The sequence below is a fragment of the Peromyscus leucopus genome, chromosome 23 (genome assembly GCF_004664715.2).
Source record: "Peromyscus leucopus breed LL Stock chromosome 23, UCI_PerLeu_2.1, whole genome shotgun sequence".
NCBI lineage: Eukaryota > Metazoa > Chordata > Mammalia > Rodentia > Cricetidae > Peromyscus > Peromyscus leucopus.
The window spans coordinates 11045998-11066447 of NC_051082.1; the positions used below are offsets into that span (position 1 = coordinate 11045998).

At 48.5% G+C, this 20450-nt stretch overlaps 1 protein-coding gene across 3 annotated transcripts in view; it reads left to right on the forward strand.

Annotated features, from left to right (window-relative positions):
* Tbx5 (T-box transcription factor 5) overlaps window positions 1-20450 on the forward strand; it is a 51569-nt gene that overhangs the window by 12362 nt on the left and 18757 nt on the right. For all 3 annotated transcript variants that reach the window (XM_028878790.2, XM_028878792.2, XM_028878793.2), the window contains 2 exons: window positions 1146-1298; window positions 10057-10148. In XM_028878790.2, coding sequence (XP_028734623.1) covers window positions 1146-1298; window positions 10057-10148 — 245 coding nt within the window. The remainder of the gene's footprint in view (window positions 1-1145; window positions 1299-10056; window positions 10149-20450) is intronic.

Sequence of the window (20450 nt, forward strand, 5' to 3'; positions counted from 1 at the left end):
GAATCCCAGCACTGTGGGAAAAGCAGGCCAGGTTCGGGGAATGGGTAAATGTGGGCTGTTGCATTAGAGAAGTTTTGGTGACTATTAAACAATCACCCTCCCTCCCCCTCGGCATCAAAATATGGGCGTCATCTGGATGGCAAACCTGGTTTTATTACTATGAATGCTTATGCAGCTGTCCTGACTCGAGCCAGAATGTGCAACCAGGGATCCTCCATCTCCATCTCCTAATAATAGTAATATGGTTGTAGCAGTAACCACCACATCCGAAGGAGAAAGCCTCACTCGGAGTACCCTAGGAATGGAGAAAAAACACAACCCCCTTCCCAGCAGAGGTAGAGATCTGTCTTTGAGTCCCAAATGTAAAAGAAAGGAAACCTCCAGGTCAACCATTCGCTGCCTCAGTGGGGTTGACTGCAGGGGGGCACTTACTTCCCATCTCACTGTTTAGGAAGCCAGACTCAGTTCTCACCTATAAACAGAGTTCTCTCTCTCTCTCTCTCTCTCTCTCTCTCTCTCTCTCTCTCTCTCTCTCTCTCTCTCCTCCTCCTCTCCTCCTCCTCCTCCTCCTCCTCCTTTTCATGTTTCAAAACAAAGGACCTAGGTTTGAGGTTGGTCTGGCTGGAGTTTCATCAGCCCTTGGCCTTCCTCAGGAGTGGAGTTCGAGGAGAGCCGGTGTGTGCCATGACTTTGTATGCATGCACATACGCTGTTCTTCCTGTCCCTCGAGGCCCCATTGATGTCCGGCGGGTTTCCCAACCCCCACCGGTTCCCGCCTCCAGACTTGCCAGGCTCCCGTTGGGGGCGGGAAGTGCCCTTATACACAGAGTTAATTTATTAAGCAAACTTTATTAAGAATTCTGATTTACTGCCTTGTGTGCTTTGGGTAGGTTCCTGGAATATTACCTTGACTTTCTTATGTGGAAATTGTCATTTTTGAAATGTTTCTTTTAAATGAAATCACTGGCCCCTTTTCAAAACAGACGAGAGAAAAAAAAAGACTATTTTTTTTTTTCTTTCTGAGAGCCTATATAATAAAGCTAATTGGCAGTCAGGAGGGGGAGGAGTAAGGATCTAGCTGGAAACAAAGGGAGTTTTGATTTTTTTTTTCTTCTGACAATCTCATTTTCTCTGTTATTTTTTAGATTATCCTGAACTCCATGCACAAATACCAGCCCCGATTACACATCGTGAAAGCAGACGAAAATAATGGATTTGGTTCAAAGAATACTGCGTTCTGCACCCACGTCTTTCCGGAGACCGCGTTTATCGCCGTGACTTCGTACCAGAATCACAAGGTAAGCCCCAGTCTCTGGGAGCTGGGAGCCGGCAGCCTGGGGGCCCGCTGGACGCATGCGCTAGGTCTTCACCGGAATGCAGTCCTTTCAAGACGGAGGGTGGGTCCACAGTCCGGCAGCCTCAGCTTCTGTTCTCCTCCAGGGACCTGGGCAGGGGTCGAGTTGAAGCTGTTCGCGTTATATTCACGGTGGGGGAGGATCTCTCTCAGCCTACAGAAAGGGTGGGAATAAAGGTGCATGGCTAATGCTACCCTTGGAGAGCATTGCCTTTTCCTTTGAGAGACCAGTGTCCCGGTTTTTAGAGGCCCCTCAAGTGGCAATGGGGCAGGTGGTATAGCCAAGGCTAACGCACGTGTGTGTGTGTGTGTGTGTGTGTGTGTGTGTGTGTGTGTGTGTGTGTGTTTCATTCCATGTGAGCTCAGTGAAGCGACTCCTCGTGGAGCCCTCCCCCAATCTGGGTGAAGTTAGCTATAGGTTGTGAGGCTGGCAGGGCAGGCCATAGAAAGGTCATAGGCAGGTTTAGTTCCGGGTCGTCCAGTGGCGGTCAGTCTGGTGCTGGCTGGGGTGGTAGATAATGCCTCAACCAATCAATCCTGTTACAACCCACTGAGGGTAGTCTCTGAATCCAGACTGTAAGTGGCCCAGCACTGTGATGGATGATCCCTTCCAGATCTAGGGAGAGCTTCCTTCCCTTGCCCCAGAAGAAACCCCTGCCCCCTCCCCGACACAATTACTTCTTAAAAGGAAAAGAACAGAGCTGACCCCACCAAGGGAAAAATGGTGAGGTCAGCTGCAAAACTAAGTTTACCCTGAGTTGCACTTCCAGAGATGGGCTCCCTCCCTCGGTGACTCTGCAAACCCAACCCTTCTGTGCTTAAAGGTTCCCAGACCGTCCACAGGGCCACAGATACCTCAGCCACCTCCCACTCAGGCAAGCCTAGGTTCCTAGAGGAAGGGTAGCGTGTGTGTGTGTGTGTGTGTGTGTGTGTGTGTGTGTGTGTGTGTGTTTGTATAAAATGACCTTTAAAAAAGTGGGTCCCTGGATCCGTGGCGTGGTCTGAGTTCCGTCACGATGAGATTATGACACCTGCACTGTGTGCAATTTGTGAACATTCATGTCCCTTCTTTCCCTCCCATTTCTGTTTTTAACTTCATACAGTATGCACTTTTTGTTTTTGAGCATGGTGGTGTTTGAACTCACAGATGCAAGCATTGCTAAGCGTACATCCTGCCACTGAGCTGCATTTCTGGCCTCTTGAAGATTGCTATGTCACGTGTGACATGTTGATAGACCCCCAATACTGTCGTATTTCTGTGTGTGTGTGTATCTCGGCGTGGGGGGCAGTGGTTATACATGTGCTATGGTTTGTTTGTCCAGGTCAGAGGACAACTTGTGAGAGTTTGGTTGTTTATTTATTTTTCCTAAGTCCCGGGATTTGAACTCAGGTCTTGATGCTTGGAGCCAGGCACCCTTACCTGCTGAACCATTTTGCTGGCTCATGTATGAGTTTTGAGCACAGTCTAAAGATCTGCCAGTGTGGGTCTCCAGCCACGCTTTTGGGTGTGTGTTTGATGACCGCACAGAAACTCCCAGGAATTGCTTCCTGTATTAGATGGGTGTGGGACCCCAGTTGAACCACACATGGAGGCCTTTTTAGGCAGGTGGAGAGGTTTTGGACACATCGAAGAGGGGGGTTCACAGGAGACAAGTTTCTGCCCCACCCCCTCATCTTCCACAGGATCTTCCCTACTTCTTACCTGTGGAGTCCCAAAGTCGTTCATTTTCTTTGTGAAGAGCCCAAAAGTGATACACTTCCCATTCAAGTTCAAGACCCTAGAAAACATTCCTCCGGTGGATATACGATGTGTGACTGAAATAACTGGGCCATGGTTTCTTATGATTTGTGGACAGCGTCTCAGGCTTTATTGTCCCAGCTGGAATGGGTGTTGAGAAGGCTGAGGGCATGGGTAAACCAGCTGAGATGTTAACACCCTGTGGATTAAGGGGTGGACCGGGGAAGGGGGGAGGGGCAGAGTGCTCAGACCCAAAGGCAGAATCTGACTCAGTGTCCCATCTATAAAATGGGAATCGCAACAGCATCCACTTCATGAGGTCCTTGGGAGGATTACGTAAGATAATCACAAAATAATCCCTGGGGATGGCGAAAGCGTCATGATGAGGTAATGGTGTGGTTCTAGCCACTGGTCAGTTTGTTTGCGGGTCAGCTCTGTTCAAAATTTTCAATTTTTTTTTTGGGGGGAGGGAGGGAGGAGCTCTTTGCCTGCTCACTGTCACTCCCTGGTTATATTAAAGTCTGAATGACTGTTATTTTAAAATTAGGTCTGTTATTGTGGTTGAAAAAAAAATAACCCCAAATGCTGGTCCTTGTGATCATGGTCAGTCAAGAACTTACTTGTGTTGTTTTGAATGACAGAACTTGGGAGGGGATCTTCTGGGTGAGTGGACAGCCAGGAATACCTGAGGAATGCAAGCCGCTGTTTAGGGAGGGGTTCAAAGATCTCAGTGTCCCTAGGATGCTTTCTCCAGGCCAGCCAGGTGCCAGGTAAGGATGAGTATGTGGTAGGGTTCCTTTCTTGGGCAGTAAGGCACCTGCACACCCTTTCAGCACAGGACTCTCAATGGCGAGCTGTATTTCTTCAGCCCAGCTGTGATCATACGCTGGATTTGGGAGTTATTTCCCCAGATGTTTGACAGCCTGAAAAAGGAAAAAAAAAAAAAAAAAAAAAAAAAAAAGATATTTAAAAACTCGACTCTTCCCCAGCCACGGCGTTCACTCGGGGGGGGGGGGGGGGGGGGGTCGGACACATTTTTGTTTGGGTTCTCTCCGCGGTTGTCAGCAGCCCCCAGCACACTGCCTAGAAATATGTAGGTGTTAAACACAAGTCACTCGGGCATTTCATTTCCCGGCTCTTACTACAATGGCTGTGTATGCAAGCATGCGTATCCCCCAACATTAACTGACTTTTCCATTCCAAGGCACTTTCTTTCAGCTTAAGTCCTTGTGTATGGAGTCCATATTTATGAGGTACGAGCTTTCTGGTCTGGACCAGGAAATGAAGCCCCTAATAGAGAGACATAATTAAGATTTTTTTTGGCTCTTGTGAGCTGGTTTTTTTTTTTTTTCCCTCCAAAAGCAAGAATTTGCAACAATTATTTTCATTAATTTTTACAACTGCTGTCTCACCAGTTGGAGCGGGCATTTATATTTGCCCCACCCCCACTCTCTCCTTTCCCGGATATCCGGTTTTAGGCTGATTTTGGAAGGGAGTGCATTTGTATGGTCAATAGAAGTAGGTTTCCCTGGAGCATTTGGGTAGGTGCAGGGCTTCCAGGTGTGTGGATTTGGGGGCTCATAAGCTGACGTGCAGCCTACAGTTTATAGACTGGTTTATAGTGTAGGAGGCCGTGTGCAAAATTTAGATGTGTTTCACCACAGAGTCTGTCTAGAAGGATTTCTCGAGGATGATTCTGAGTGTGTGCACACGTGTGGGTGTGTGTGTGTGTGTGTGTGTGTGTGTGTGCCTATGTGTGTTGTATATGCCTGTGGTGTGTGGGTGTGTGCATGTGTGTGTGGTGTGTGTACACATATGTGGATGTTTGTCTGTGGTGCGTGCGTGCATGTGCGTGCGTGCGTGCGTGCGTGCGTGCGTGCGTGTGTGTGTGTGTGTGTGTGCACTATGCACACAAGTGGAGATGATAACTTGAGGGGGTCAATTCTCTCCTTCCCTCCTATTGGTCCTAGGGCTAGAGCTCAGGTTGCCCGGCTTGGTGACAAGCACCTTTACCAGCTAAACCACCTCACTGGCCCCGAACCACCTCACTGGCCCCGCCTTCTCTCCGAGACAGGGCCTCTCACTGAATCCAAAAGCTTAATAATTGGCTAGACTGGCTAGCCAGTAAGTTCCTGGGGATCCCGCTGTCTCTGCACCCCTAGATCCCGTGCTAGAGGCCATCAACCCCTGACCTATCACCCCAATCTTCCCTAGCAATGCATATATCCTGGAGGAGTCTATGCAGTCCCTACAAGAAAGGCAGCTGGAGTGTGGTGCAGCACTGAGCAACAGACCAGTGTGTGCAAGGCCCTGGGTTCTGTTCCCAGCACCGCCTAAAGGACATACTCAAAACCAATATGTCTAAGTGTATCAATAACTATTTCTTTTATCCTATGCAATGAGTTTTGTTTTTGTTTGTTTGTTTGTTTGTTTGTTTGAGACAGGGTTTCTCTGTGTAGCTTTGGAGCCTGTCCTGGAACTCACTCTGTAGCATAGGCTGACCTCAAACTCACAGAGATCCACCTGGCTCTGCCTCCCGAGTGCTGGGATTAAAGGTGTGTGTCACCAACACCCGGCCTTGTTTTGTTATTAAACAGTCTCAGTAGGGGCCTCAAACTCATGACCTTTCTGCTTCAGTCTTGTGCATGGTGGGATTACAGGTTATGAACCACCATGCCTGGCTGCTGTCATAGTTTTGTACAAATTAAGGAATAATGAGATTGTGAGTGACCTGAGGTGACATAGAAAGAATCAATGTGAGCAAAAAAACTATTGTGTGTGTGTTAGCTGTTTTTGACTTTTTGAAAAATGAGTGTTTGAATATTATGTCTGCATGTACGTCTGTGCATATGTGTGTGCCCGTTGCCCACGGGGGCCAGAATAAGGCATCAGATACCGGGGAACTGTAGTTACAGGTGGAGTGAGCCACCATATGGGTGCTGGGAATCAAACCTGGGTCCTCTGGAAGATCAGCCAATGCTCTTAATTGCTGAGCCATTTCTCCAGCCCAGCAAAAAGCTTTTATTATTAATTTTTTTTTTTTAGACAAAAGAAAGCCCACGTTTTTCATTTTTTCCTTTGACTAGTTTTTGGGTCCCGAGTTCTTAGTGGGACGGTGGTGTTCTGGGCTCTGATGTAGCCCCGGGTTCACAGCCTTATTTGTCCTCAGTGTTACAGTGACTGGCAGGACCCAGCTTCAGGGACTGGGGTGGGGGGAGGGGTGGGAACGACTTGACTGAGAATTATTCCATCCTGTTAAAATGACCTAGTTATTGTTATTTTGTTTATAATAGAGTCTCATGTAGCCCAAGCTGGCTTTGAACTCAGTGTATATATATATAGTCAATGACCTTGAACTTTTAATCCTCCTGCCTCCACTGCCTGAGTGATGCAATCACAGGCGTGTGCCCTGTGTTTTATTTATGTTTCTGCACTTGGACCTAGGACTTTCTATATGCTAGGCATATGCTAACTAAACTGCATATGTAACTAAACTGCATTCCAGTCCAAATTATTTATTATTATTATCATCATCATCATCATCATCATCATCATCATCATTATTATTACAGGGTCTTGCTCTGTAGCCCAGACTATCCCCAAACTCTTGATCTTCCTGCCTCAGCCTTCAAAATGCTGAGATTATAGGTATGTGTCAGCACACATGGCTTTATGTGATCAAGTTTTCAGTTAATCTTTGCAAATTCATTTTAAAAAGTTTGTCCTTCATTGGATTGTGCTTTTTGACAAAGTCTTAGAAGGACAGGCAGACCTCTGAATTCAGAAGCACGCATTTCAAAGACGATTTTCTGAAATGATTTTTAGACTCTGGCTCACACTGAAGGGTCAAGACAAAATCAGAAAGCGACAGGCACAATATGAAGGCCTGTGAGGGCAGCACCCAGGAGGCTGAGGCAGGAGGATCAAGAGTTAGAGGCTAGAATCCAGGAGAATCCAGGCATGCCAGAGTTACTTGGTGTTCAATAAGTAGATGACAAACTCTCTTTTGACATCCACAGGAAGTTCTGAAACCAAAGCCTGCCTTTTGGTTTTAAGGAGAAAATCAATGCCAGTAGAGAAGTTTCTAGAACGAACTAGTCCCGAACTAAAACTCTCTCATGGAGAACTAGAGTGTTCATGGATGGGATTGAGTCTCTCTCTGTGTCCATCTAATTCAAACACTGAGAACTGTCTCATTCACTCAGCCGTGCACACACTTCAGAAAATGAACCTTGCCTCCCCAAGCCTAATGAGCCGAGTTGAATCCCTGGGACCCACATGGGTGGAAGGCGAACACTGACTCCCACAAATTGTCCTTTGTCTTCCACAGCAATGTATCACCACCCCCCTACACTTAAATAATTTTATGATAAATTTAATAACTTCTCTTAGGGCCAGTGAGATGGCCTAGCTTGCAATGTACCCACTGAGCAAGCTTGGGGACCTGAGTTCAATTCCCAGAACTCGTGTAAAGGCAGAAAGAGAGAAACCACTTCCATGAGACCCTCCTCTGACCTCAGTATGTGCTGTGGCATACACACAGTTACATATACACATACATTAATAATAATAATAATAATAATAATAATAATAATAATAATAAACAGGGCCTGAGAAGACGGCCCAGTTGGTAAGAGCACATACCTCTCTTTCAGAGGACTTGAGTTTGGTTCCCAGCACCTGCATCAGGTGGCTCACAACCACCTATAACTTTAGCTCCAGGGGATCCAATGCCCTCTTCTGGCCTCTGCAGGAATCTGCACCCACATGCACAAACACACAACACACAGAGATACACATAATTTAAAATAAGGTAAATCTTTTTTAAAAATAATGGTTGATTTTTAAATATTTCATACATGCACATGTTCCCTTCCTTGGTTTTGGTTTTGTTATGTTTTTTTTTTTGTTTATTCATTTTGGGGTGTGTGTGTGTGTGTGTGTGTGTGTGTGTTTATGATTTTTCAAGACAGGGTTTCTCTGTGAAATATCCTTGGCTGTCTTGGAACTTGATTTGTAGACCAGGCTGGCCTAGAACTCACAGAGATCTGCCTGCTTCTACCTCCTGAGTGCTGGGGTTAAAGGCGTGCGCCACTATGCCCAGCCCCTCTGCCCCATTTTTTATTAATTAGATCCATTTCTGCAGCTTCTTTGCTCCCCACCCAACCCCCAATCAATCCCATCCATGAACACTCTAGTTCTCCACGAGAGAGTTTTAGTTCGGGACTAGTTCGTTCTAGAATCTTCTCTACTGGCATCGATTTTCTCCTTCAAACTAGAAGGCAGGCTTTGGTTTCAGAGCTTCCTGTGGATGTCAAAAGAGAGTTTGTCATCTTTTTTTTTATTGAACACCAAGTAACTCTGGCACACCTGGATTCTCCTTTGTCATGTGGAGTCGTGAGGACAATATTTCTGAGTAAAATAATTTTGAATAGAAAGGGAGTTGATATAGAAGTGGGGGCTCATACTTGTAATCCTATAATCCTAGCACTTAGAATTACCTTAGGCTAGAGGCCAGCCTGGGCTACATAGCGAGGCCCTGTTTCAGAAAAACAAAAGTAAATCAAATTAAAAAAAAATCTTAAATGGGAGCTGACCTGGCAGACAAAGTACCTTGTGGCACACACCTGAGGTCTGGAGTTCGGATCACTAGCAGCCACACAAATGCTGAGATGTCACAGCTGGGGCACCTATAACCACACTATTCTGGAGGTGGAGACGGGAGGAACCTCGGGGCAGCTGGATAACTAGGCTAGTTGAATCTGCAAGTTCTGGACTCATGGGAAGAGATTCTGCCACACCAGATAAGGTGGAGAAAGACCCAGGAAGAAGCCTAGTGTCAACTTTGGGCCCTCATATGTATGCTCCTAAACATGCGAACATGCATGCACGCACACAGGCACCTATACTCACACATGCATGTAAAGAAAACAAAACAGACCCCAATTGAAGCGAAGCAGTGTATGGACGCTCTTAGATGTGGCTGTGGCCCCAAAGGGGAGCCCTGAGCTGCCGATGGTAGTTATAATGCCCTGGTGTCTGTCATGTGATTCCGTGTGACAGTTAAACTCACACACAACTTTTAGGAAACACTTGTTAGCAAATTCCATATGGAGGAGGTCTGCCACCTGGATCCACTATTCCATTGACGCTAATATAATATGCGTTGATGGCTTACATTAAAGTGTTGGGCCTTGAACCAAAACATGAGAAAACACACAGTTCTGCTTCAGGGTTGTGACACAGAGTTCCCACTTCCTTGCCTAGAAAAACCACAGAGGGTCGAAGCCACGGGACGGCTACCATCTGCGGGAGGCTCAGATGTTGGTGTTTATCGTCCTGGGCAGTGTTTGACACCTGGGCTAGTCAATGCTGTCTGCAAAATGGTGAAATGGGGCATGACCGGACCTTTGAAAGCAATGATCAAGATGTGTTTTCTGCGATCGGGAGATTACCACATTGTGCGGGATATGCAGTCACCACGTCAACACTCAGGGCTTCCTAAGGAAGAAGAGCCAAATGTTGAGGCTTCCTTTTCCTTTGAAGTGCAAAATGCTCAACACACACATGTGCATGTATGTGCGCTCTCTCTCTCTCTCTCTCTCTCTCTCTCTCTCTCTCTTTCTCTCTCTCTCTCTCTCTCTCTCTCTCTCTCACACACACACACACACACACACACACACACACACACACACACACGATGCAGAATATGACTCCAATTAATGAGTAAACCAAATGCAGGTTTCCCCCTTCCTTTTCACAACCGTCTGACCTAGGACATTTTTCAGAGCCTCCACTCTGATGGAGAGTCACTGTGATGGGGAGTGCCGTCACTGTGACAGGCTGTATTGTGTCCGGAGCCTCTTTTCCATAACGTTTGTTATGCGCACTTGTCCCGAGGTCCTCCTGTGTGGTAATCAAATGTGAACCAACTTATTCCCCTTTCTCCTCCTCCTCCTCTCAGATTACACAGCTGAAGATCGAGAACAACCCCTTCGCCAAAGGCTTTCGGGGCAGCGATGACATGGAACTGCACAGGATGTCCCGGATGCAAAGGTAAGAAATCGGGCCAAGATGCACCCCACAACCCCCCCCCCAGCATTGCTGCCATCCGACCGAGAAAGAGATCTCTTATTCCCTTCTCTCTGTCCCTGTCTGTCTGTCTGTCTCTCTCCCTGTAAGTTAAAGGTCAACACAGGTACCTTCCTCAATCCCTCCTCTATCTTATTATTTTTATTTTTTGGAGACAGAGTCTCTCACTGAACCTGGGCTCCCTGATTCAGCCAAGCTGGCTGGCCATGGAGCTCCGGGGATCCTCCTGTGTCCACCTCCCCACAACTGGGGCTGCAGACCAGCCTCACCGCGCCTGGATTTTGCCATGGGTTCTGGGGATCTGAACTCAGGTCCTCACACTTGTGAGGCAGGCACATTATGGAATGAGCCATCTCCCCTCGGGGGCCCTGCCCCCTTTTCTGATCACCTTTACGATCTGGATGGATGCTTTCATGCAGCCTGCAGTGTGAACGTCTGGGTGGGAGACTAGAATCCAGCTGGCCAGGGACCCAATACTGTGTGCCTCCCCTTCCGTGTGTCCCTCCCCTGTTATGAAAACCTTTCCCTTCTCCTCTCATTCATCTCAGCTGATGAAGGCTGTTCTTTCGGCAACAGCTTTCCATAAATGACGGAGAAGTGAACAATTCCATTTCCTGGGAGGGGGGGCGTGGTGAAACACAGACCAACTTGACACCAGGTGGTGTCCAGGGCACCTCGGGGGGGGGGGGGTGGGGGGTGGGGTGCGAGTTGGCAGCCAGTGCTAAAAATCAATTGCTAGTTTTACATATCCTGTGGTCGCAGTCGCTGAAATGACAAATAGAAAGGGTGGGAACAAGCGGAGAGAGGGAATTGGGGTCTGATTGAAGTGAGTGAACTAGCAAGGCAGTTTGTCGATTATTCTCTCAACTTCCAGCTCGACCTGCAGCAGGGCAAGAGAATTAGAAATCACATCTCGATCCCCTTGATCAAATGTGTGTGTGTGTGTGTGTGTGTGTGTGTGTGTGTGAACACACACACAAGCACACAGACACACATGCATGCATACACACACACACACACAGATATACACATACTCTCTTTCTCTCTGTCTCTCTTTCCTTCTCAATGTGTTTAGTGATTCAGAATAAAATGAAATCATGGATGACACCCTGGAAGAGAAGGAAAGGGAAAGTCAGTTAGCTTCGAGACATGGTCATTCAAAGAAGGGTGAAGGACCAAACACAGAGAGAGGGGTGGAGACCCCATGGTCTTGGAGTCTAAACACTGGGCTAAGAACCGTGTGCTGTGAAACTAATTTAATTTAAAAAATATTTTTTTGTATGGATATTTTCCCTGCATATATGTCTATGTACTATGTACATTCAGTGCCTATGGAGGTCAGAAGAGGGTGTCAGATCCCTTGGAACTGGAGTTACAGATGGTTGTGAGCTGCCATGTGGGTGCTGGCAATCAAACCCAGGTCCTCTGGAAGAGCAGCAGGTGCTCTTAACTGCTGAGCCATCTCTCCAGCCTCAGGAATATTTAAATTCAATATTCTCAAAATGCAGTTTTAAATCGGCACTTGCTGTAGTCCTAGGTCCAGAGGAGCCTGTGCCAACAAAAATCCCATCTAAGCAGAGATGGATACAACTACCTGAGTCCCCAGCCAGCCACTTCAGAGTCACATCCCACGCTGGTGGAGACTTTGCTACAGAGGTCGCCATGGCCACTCTAAAGCCCTGTCTGAGAGCTACAGGTGAAGGTCTAACCTGGACCACCTTGTAGAAGCCCAGGCCACCAAAGGGTCTTAGCATCGTCTACCTCTCCCATCCTTCCTACAAGGGGTGGTGAACTGAAGAGGTCAGGGGGCAACCTCCTTCTCCAGCCTCACCGGTCCTGAGGAGTGTGTCTCTTTCTGTGCTGAGGACCAAATTCAGGCTCTTACACATGATAAGTCCATGCTCTACTGCTGGGCTCCTCTCCTGGCCCCGATTCTTCTTGAGGCATCTTAGCATTCATCACCCGTCTCCTGCCAGATTGAACTACAACCATCACCCTCCTTGATGGCGGCAGCCTCTTGACTTACACTGATGGCGGCCCCTTTCTCCTCTGGAGTCTTCTCCAGGCAGTCCCACAGAGAGCCTTGGAAAACAACCAGACAGGATCACGGTACACACGAGAACCGTTCAGGTTCCTATCACTGTGGAAGGAGGTCCAGCAGACCTCTTACCACTGACCGGCCACACCCTTCCCATCAGGCCCTGCTACCCCCTGGCTCTGTTTGCTTGGCTCATGGTAAAGCAGGCACTCTGGAACTGTTCGATTTTTCTTGTTTGTAGCCCTGGGACCTGTGTTCAGTTTGTCCCTGATCTTTCCCTTCCCTTCCCCGACAGCTCTCTTTCTTCCTTTACTAGTTTCCCCTTGCTGGACCCTGCTGTTTGGAAGCTCCTAAGAACAGGTGTCATACATGAAAAGAGAGGCAGGTGGAGAAAGGACAGGTGTCTGAGAGCTAGGACGCATGGATGGTCTAACCCACCCTCCCCATCACCCCTGTTTTGGTTTGAGTGTGTCTCTTTCTGTTCAGGTGTCAGATGGGAAAGAGGAAAAGGGAGGGGGAGGAAGGAAGGGGGAGGAGACTAGTCATGGCTGCTTGTCATGTGGGAGCCTAAGAACCATAGGCACTTTGTGGTCATCTGAGGAGCCGTGTTGGGAGACAGAGAGAAGGCTAGACCTTCTGGGGCATTAGACAAAGTGTGTCATCATCCAGCCCTTTGCAGGTGGCCTTAGGGGCAGTGACAGAGGGGAAAAAAAGTGGCCGAAGAAACAGAGTTCCCAGGTCAATCCAAGCTGGGGTTACCCCTTGCTCTGTGTCTGTTGCTGTGCGACTCTGGGAAAGTGAATTAACCTTCCAGAGACTCGATATCCCCACTTGTGAAATGGGCACAAATAAGTGTAGCCTACACATTTTAAGGGTCTTGTAAGAATTACTTGGCCGGGCGGTGATGGCGCATGACTTTAATCCCAGCACTTGGGAGGCAGAGGCAGGTGGATCTCTGTGAGTTCGAGGCCAGCCTGGTCTACAAAGCTAGTTCCAGGACAGCCAGAGATGTTACACTGAGAAACCCTATCTCAAAAAAACCAAAACAACAACAAAAATGACTTGAGAAATGCCTTCCAGGGAACCTGGATCCTAGTCCATTCTCAGGCCACGTTCCCTGATTTGGGGGAGATCTCCCTGGGACTCTCAGTTCTAACTTTGTTCAGAATTTATTTTGGGCTGTTGTCCCAGCCCCCAGGTTGCAGTAGGTAGTGACAAGCAAGGCCTGTGGCTCTTGGAGTGGGCTGTGATAAAGGCCGGCTCACGGTTAATCTTGTAATTCTGTTTCCTGTCCTCCACACACTCGGTGACAGCTGACCCGAGGAGGAGGAGGAGGAGGAGGATGAGGGGGGGGGGGAGGAGGAGGAGGAGGAGGAGGAGGGATGAGAGAGAGGCAGGGTTTGCTCTGGAGGCCTGCACAGCTCTTCCACTGAGCTAGCTGGGTTCTGGACCAGCTTGGCCAAGACCCGGACACGAACGCTTCGCTACTCTCTCTTTCTTCTGATGCTGTGTTTGGACAAACACAGCAGTGACCTAGTTCTTCTCCAGTATTCATTTATGGTGTCCAGTTACAGGAGCCACCACTGCTTATAATAAATACAGGAGAGCTGGGGTAAAAAAAAATAAATAAATAAAACCACGTAAATGGTCCATTTCCAGCTTCCTGTGATAGTGCACACGCACCCGGGTTGTTTAGAAAGGTGGGGACTGACACACACACACACACACACACACACACACACACACACACACACACACACACACACCAGCTTCTCACTGTCAGTGTTCCTCAAAGTCCCGAGAGGTGAGTGGTGACGGGGGAGCTGACTTTAGAGGGTGCACGGACTCACCTGTGTATCGGTGCTGAGGTCTCAGAGATGTTACTGGGTAGAGAATGAGACTAGGTCAACAGGAGGGGAGGAAGGGGAGGGGAGGGAGGGAAGGGGAGAGAAGGGGAGAGGAGGAAAGAAAGGAAGAGAGGGAGGGAGGGAGGGAGGGAGGAAGGAAGGAAGGAAGGAAGGAAGGAAGGAAGGAAGGAAGGAAGGAAGAAAGGAAGAAAGGAAGGAAGCAGGCAGGCAAGCAGGAAGGCCAGCTCCCAGATGAATGAAGGCAATGATTGGCGCTTGCGGTGGGGTTGGCATCCAGAATAGATGCTGCTGCCGAGAAGACAGCAGACCTCACGCCCCTGCGCATGCATGCCAGCTCAGCCCCTAGGCAGGATTGGGACTCCACTGTGGCCAGAGACAACCCCACACCCTGCTCCTCACTGACATTCCTGCCTTGAACTTGACTTCCGTGTCTGTGGAATATTTAGACAGCTTGAAAACACCTGGGTATTGAAGGATGGGGAGCTGGGGCTTGGGTCAAGGGAGGCTTTGGGGAGGAGTCACGGTCTTGAAGAGTAGGGTATAGATTCCAAAGGTCTCAGAGGGACCTGGAGAGAAGCAGGGGCAGGGTGGTACCATGAGAACCACTCCATGCCCTCCCCCACCCTCCCCCGCCCCCCCTCATCGCAAAGGGGAAACTGAGGTCTAGAGACTCATTTTTTGTGTAAAGGTTTTGATCTGTTGGCTTATTCATCTTATACCTTTATTAAGTGCTTGCTGTATACCAGGCACTGGGATACCAAAGACGTGCCAGCACAGAGGAACCAGGGATCAAGTACAGACAACAGGCACTGGGACTGGGGGAGTCCTGGGTAGCTCTGGGGCTCCCCTAGCCCACTGAACACCTGTCTCTCACCCGTGAAAGGGAGGGTAATTGCAGACGATCAGGGCCAGTGCAAGAATGAAATGTTGTAATTCAGCTTTCTGGTCTTGCAACCAAACACCAGAGACAATCGCCTTAAAAAGAGGAACATTTACTTTGGGTGACAGTTTCAGACATTTCAACCCACAGTCAATTTACACCCTCACTTTGGGCCTGTGGCAAGGCAGGACTCCAGGGCAGAGAGTGAGGCAGAGGCATCAGCTCACCTTGTAGCAAGTGGGAAAGGGGAGGGGTCTCAAGATCCCTGAGAAGGGCAGACCCCAAAACCCAGTGGCATCCCTGTTACATCTTATGTGCATGATGATTTGCCTGCATGTATATCTGTGCACCACGTACATACAATGCTCTCAGAAGCCAGAAAAGGACTGGAGTTACAGATGGTTGTGAGCCGCCATGTGGGTGCTGGGAATGGAACCCGGGTCCCTTGGAAGAGCAGCCAATGCTCTTAGCCATTTCTCCAGCTCCAGGTCCCTCCCAAGTCTTCAATCCATAGGCCTTTGGGTGAGACTTACCTAAACAATAACTCGTGATGTCAAACAAATGAATCCCAAATTGTCCCAGACTGGCTGGGAGGTCCTTTCCCTAACTTATCCCATCTGTTCTTTGTATGTGACAATCTGAGCCAGGTAAAGTGGAACATGGGGTTCCCCCAATGTCTCTGAAATGCATTTTTAGCCTGCAAAAAGGAGAGAAGGGTGTGGGGCGACTTCAGTTCCTCCACAGAGGAATCCAGGGCCATTGAAGTACCTCCAGCATCGTATAATTCAGCGAAATCCATCTAATGATCCATACTTGCAGCATATGCTGGCAAGACCATGTGCTCATGATTCCCAGATCTTGGCGGGGCTTATGGATGAAGGAAGGAAAGGCGGGTGCCCAGGCTGTACACTCCCACAATCTGCATCTGATGCTGCCAGCTTTCTGTGGGCTCTTCACTGCCAGTGCACTGGAGCACCCACACATAGCTTCTCCAACATGGACTCTGCCTATCCTAGAAGATTCTTGATGTCCCTGATTGGCCTAGGTGGAGGGACAAGGGGCATACTGCAGTTTAAAACTGCCTGGCGCGCACGGAAAGACACAGCCACAGTGATGTCCCATGTTGGCTGTGCTGGGTGGTGGTGCTTATCTTGTTGAGGTCACATGGCAGGTGGGCCTGTCAGGGTCACACAGGTGACTGAGATGCAGAGCCATCGTTATGAGCAAGGATGCCCTGGAGGTGGAGAGGAGCCTCCTTTACAGAGTGAGGAGGTAGAGATGAACCCCCTTCTGCAGAGTGAGGGGTAGAGGAACCCCCTTCTACAGGGTGAGGGGTAGAGGAACCCCTTTTATAGAGTAAGGGGGTAGAGGAACCCCCTTTTATAGAGTAAGGGGGTAGAGGAACCCCCTTATCCAGAGCAAGGGGGTAGAGGAACCTCCTTCTACAGAGCGAGGGGATAGAGAAGAACCCCTTCTCCAGAGTGAGGGATGAGTATTGAATCTGAGGCAGCTGCAGAGGCCCCGGGTACTCCCTACTTTTCTTCTACAGAATGGCCATGAGCTCTGGTGGCTTTTCTGCTATAGGTTGTCCAGACTGAATGTTCCTCACCCAAAATGTTTGAGCCCAGAAACCTTTCAGAGTCGGGAGTTTGGTGGACTTTGGATCATTGCATGTCCATAAGCGATTTCAACGCCACCCATGAAGATTCATTTGTGTCTCGATGTCTTGTACACACAGCCTAAAGGGAATATACAGCTTTCACAGTGCTGGTCAGTTCTTTGGCTTGCTTACGGTTTGTTGTTTGTCTGTTGGGGACAGACCCCAGGGCCTTTGCACATGCCAAGTAAGTGCTCTGTCATTTAGACACATCCCCAACCCTACATCTACATTTAAATTGTTGTTATTATTAATGTAAGTGTGTGTGTGTGTGTGTGTGTGTGTGTGTGTGTGTGTGTGCATACCACAGCGTGTTTGTGTGTGGCGATCAGAGGACAATTTTGTGGTGCTATTTTTTTTGTGAGTTCTGGGGATGGAACCCATGTGCGACAAGCACCTTTACCTGCTGAACTATCTTGCTGCTTTTGTACCTGCACTTTTGATGGCAAAAGTGTGCAATTTTCCATCCACTGGGGATCTTCGTCAGTGCTCAAAAGGCTTCCGGCCCTGGAGCCTTTTGGGCTTGGGAGTTCAGGATACTCAGCTTGTGTTGATGGGATCTTACCAGGGACTAGCTAATTTTGCGGGTCGACACACTTCGGGGCTGTGATGCCCTCAGGAGTGATGCTACCTGTGCTTCTCTGCCTTTTTAATGGGAAGTGGTCCCTAAGGTAGACATGTCTAAATTTTGAGCTGTCCTCAGCAGACAGAATGGGGAAATTTGGATCTCAGGACACAGTAGCCAGGTCAGAACCACCCGCCTCCCCATTGCTGCCCCCATGCCAGTGGCAGTCCTTGGAGGAACTCGGCCTGGCTACATTATATATGAACATTGTCCTCCACCTCTGCTTGGCCTTGCTTGTATCATTCTTTCCACAGTGTCCCCTTCTTAAAGCCCAATGAAAGCGGCTGGTGGTGGCGCACGCCTTTAATCCCAGCGCTTGGGAGGCAGAGGCAGGCAGATCTCTGAGTTCAAGGCCAGCCTGGTCTATAAAGCAAGTTCCAGGACATCCTGGGCTACATAGAGAATCCCCATCTCTCTCTCTCTTCTCTCTCTCTCTTCTCTCTCTCTCTCTCTCTCTCTCTCACACACACACACACACACACACACATACACACTAAATCAAATGACCTCAAGAAAGATCTGCAATGCAGTATATACATGGGGGGAAAAACCAACTATTTCAAGGGATTTGTGGGGCTGGTGCCCTTCCAAAGTTACAGTTCTTTGGTTCCTGCCTCTGTTCCTTCATCTGTAAGTCAGTTTTCAGCCCCTGACCACACACGTCTGGCTTTCTTATGGAAGGCTTAGTGCTCTTGCTTTCTCTTGCTTGTGGCTAGAGGACAACTGAATGCCCGGTTATAGAGAAGCGGCTTGAGACTTCTTTGTGTCAGCAGCCCAGACTCCCCACTCTCCTGTCTGGATTCCGGCCCCCAGGGTGGGGAGGGGGGGCAGAAACACATTTATCTCGAGCAAGAGGGAGGGTGAGGTTGTGAGTAGAAAACCAGCCATGAGTGATGCTGTAAAGCTGAGGTTGCCTGCAGAGGCTCCATCTGGGATGTCATGTAGGATGCTGGGATAGCTTCCTACTTTTTTACCGTCAGGATGGCCGCTCCTGCCTTAGGGCGCTTGCCTTCTAGAGAGGGTGCTGTGAGGCACTCATTCCTCCATCCCTACTTTTGCCATTTTTACTGCAGCGTGGTTGACAAAATGTTTATGTATGGAAGTGTAGAACTCAAAGCTTTGACCTACAGACCACGAGAGAGCCCAATACGACAGTTCAGCACGCCACCTCGCCTAACTACTGTTTTCTTTTATTCCTCTTCTCTCCTCCTCTTCTTTCTCCTCTCCCCCTCCCTCCCCTCTCCCCTTCCTCTCTCCTTCTCCCTCCCCTCCCCTCTCTTCATGTCCCCTTTCCCTCTCCTCCCCTAGGAACATCTAGTTCTCACCCCTTTGCACACTTCCATCACCCTGAGCAGCACCATCAACTCTATGCCCTGCTGCTCAGTGTCTTCCTAGCGTTCCCGCTCTTGCACATCTGGAGCTCCCTCTTCTCTGACCAGCCTGTCTCCATGCCTCTCGCTCTAGCCCATGGCCGCCACCACTCTCTACTCCCTCCCGCCAGAGGTTGGACCATTTTAGACTCTACCTAGGAGCGAGGTCCTGCATTTTATCTTCCTGTGTCTGGCTTCCCTCCCTTAGCATAACACCCTCCAGGGGCATTCATGGTGTCTCCAGTGAGAGGAGTCCTTCCTTTTCGAAGGTTGATTGATACTCTACCGCACACATACTCTTCACTCCCTTTATCCATTCACTTGCAGGCATAGGCCATTTCAATGTCTTGACTCTGGTGACCAGGACAGTGATGGTCAGGGGAAGCCAGTCTCCAATCCCATCCTGTTTGGATGCAGACCCGGCAAGGGACCTGCTGGATCATAGAGTGCCTCTATTTTTAGCTTTTGAAGGAACTCTGTCATGTTTCCCATGATGACTGTGCCAAACCGAATCCCCACCAGCAGTGGAGAGGGTTCCCTTTTCTCCACCTTCTCGCCAACACCTGTTATCTCATGTCATTTCGATAGTGGCCATCTTAGCAGGTGTGAGGTGACAGCCCCCGGAGAGACCGCCTTGCACTTCCGCAGAGCGTTGGCAGAGTTGACTCTTTCCTCTATTCCTGTGCCTTATTGGAGAAACCTCTGCCTAGATCCTTCACGCAATTTATATTTTTATTTAGATAGTTATTTTGGGGTGCTGGTGGTTGACCCTAGTGCTTTGATCTTGCTAAGTGCATGGAGCTACACTCCCAGGCTCCCACATTCTTATCATCGTCGTCATCATCATCATCACCACCACCACCACCACCACCATCATCATCACCACCACCATCATCATCACCACCACCACCACCATCATCACTGTGTGTCTGATTCCCTCCTCTGTATTTCAGCAGTATTTATCAGGCTTACAAGGAAGTTTGCTAGAAAACAGTTCTCTACCTCTCCCTGGCAGTCTGTGGCTCCCGGATGGAGCAAAAGTTTTCTATAACTTTCTGCTCATATCACATACTTATCCATCTGTCTCTCTGTCCATTCTTCCAGGCCATCTATCGGTCTATCCACACAACCATCTACCCCTCTAACCCATCCATCCATCCAATGCACCCCCCCACCCCTCCACCTATCCTTCTCATTTTAACAGATGAAATTTAAACTAAGTCACAGGAATGAGCCATTTCACCCCAAACCCTTCAGTGTGTGCATCATTAACTAAGATTCAATTTTTTTTGTTCACAGTTCTTTCTTTTATTTTAGATTTCCAGAGTGAAATGTACACATTGTAAGTTCACCTTTCGCCTTTTGACAAATGTATATAATTGTAACATCTAAACCCCTGTTAAAATCTAGAACATACCAGAAAAATCCCCTTGTTCCCCTTATTTATTAGCATATATAAGTGTGTGTATATATATGTGTATATATATATGTATGTGCATGTATGTATGTACGTGTGTATATGTATGAATGTGTGTGCATGTGTATATGTACATATATATATGTATGTGCATGTATGTATGTATGCATGTGTATGTATGAATGTGTGTGCATGTGTGTGTATGTATGTATATGTATGTGTGTGTAGGCTCAAGGTTAATGTCAGGTGTCTTCCTAGGTTGATGCAGGGCCCCTCACTTGAACTCAGAGCTCGTTGACTCAGCTATTCTAGACATCCAGTTTGCTCCTGGGATCTCCATCTCTTCCTCCCTCCCACTGGAATTGCAGACGGGATGCCACTCTTACTCAGCGTTATGTGGATTCTGGGAAT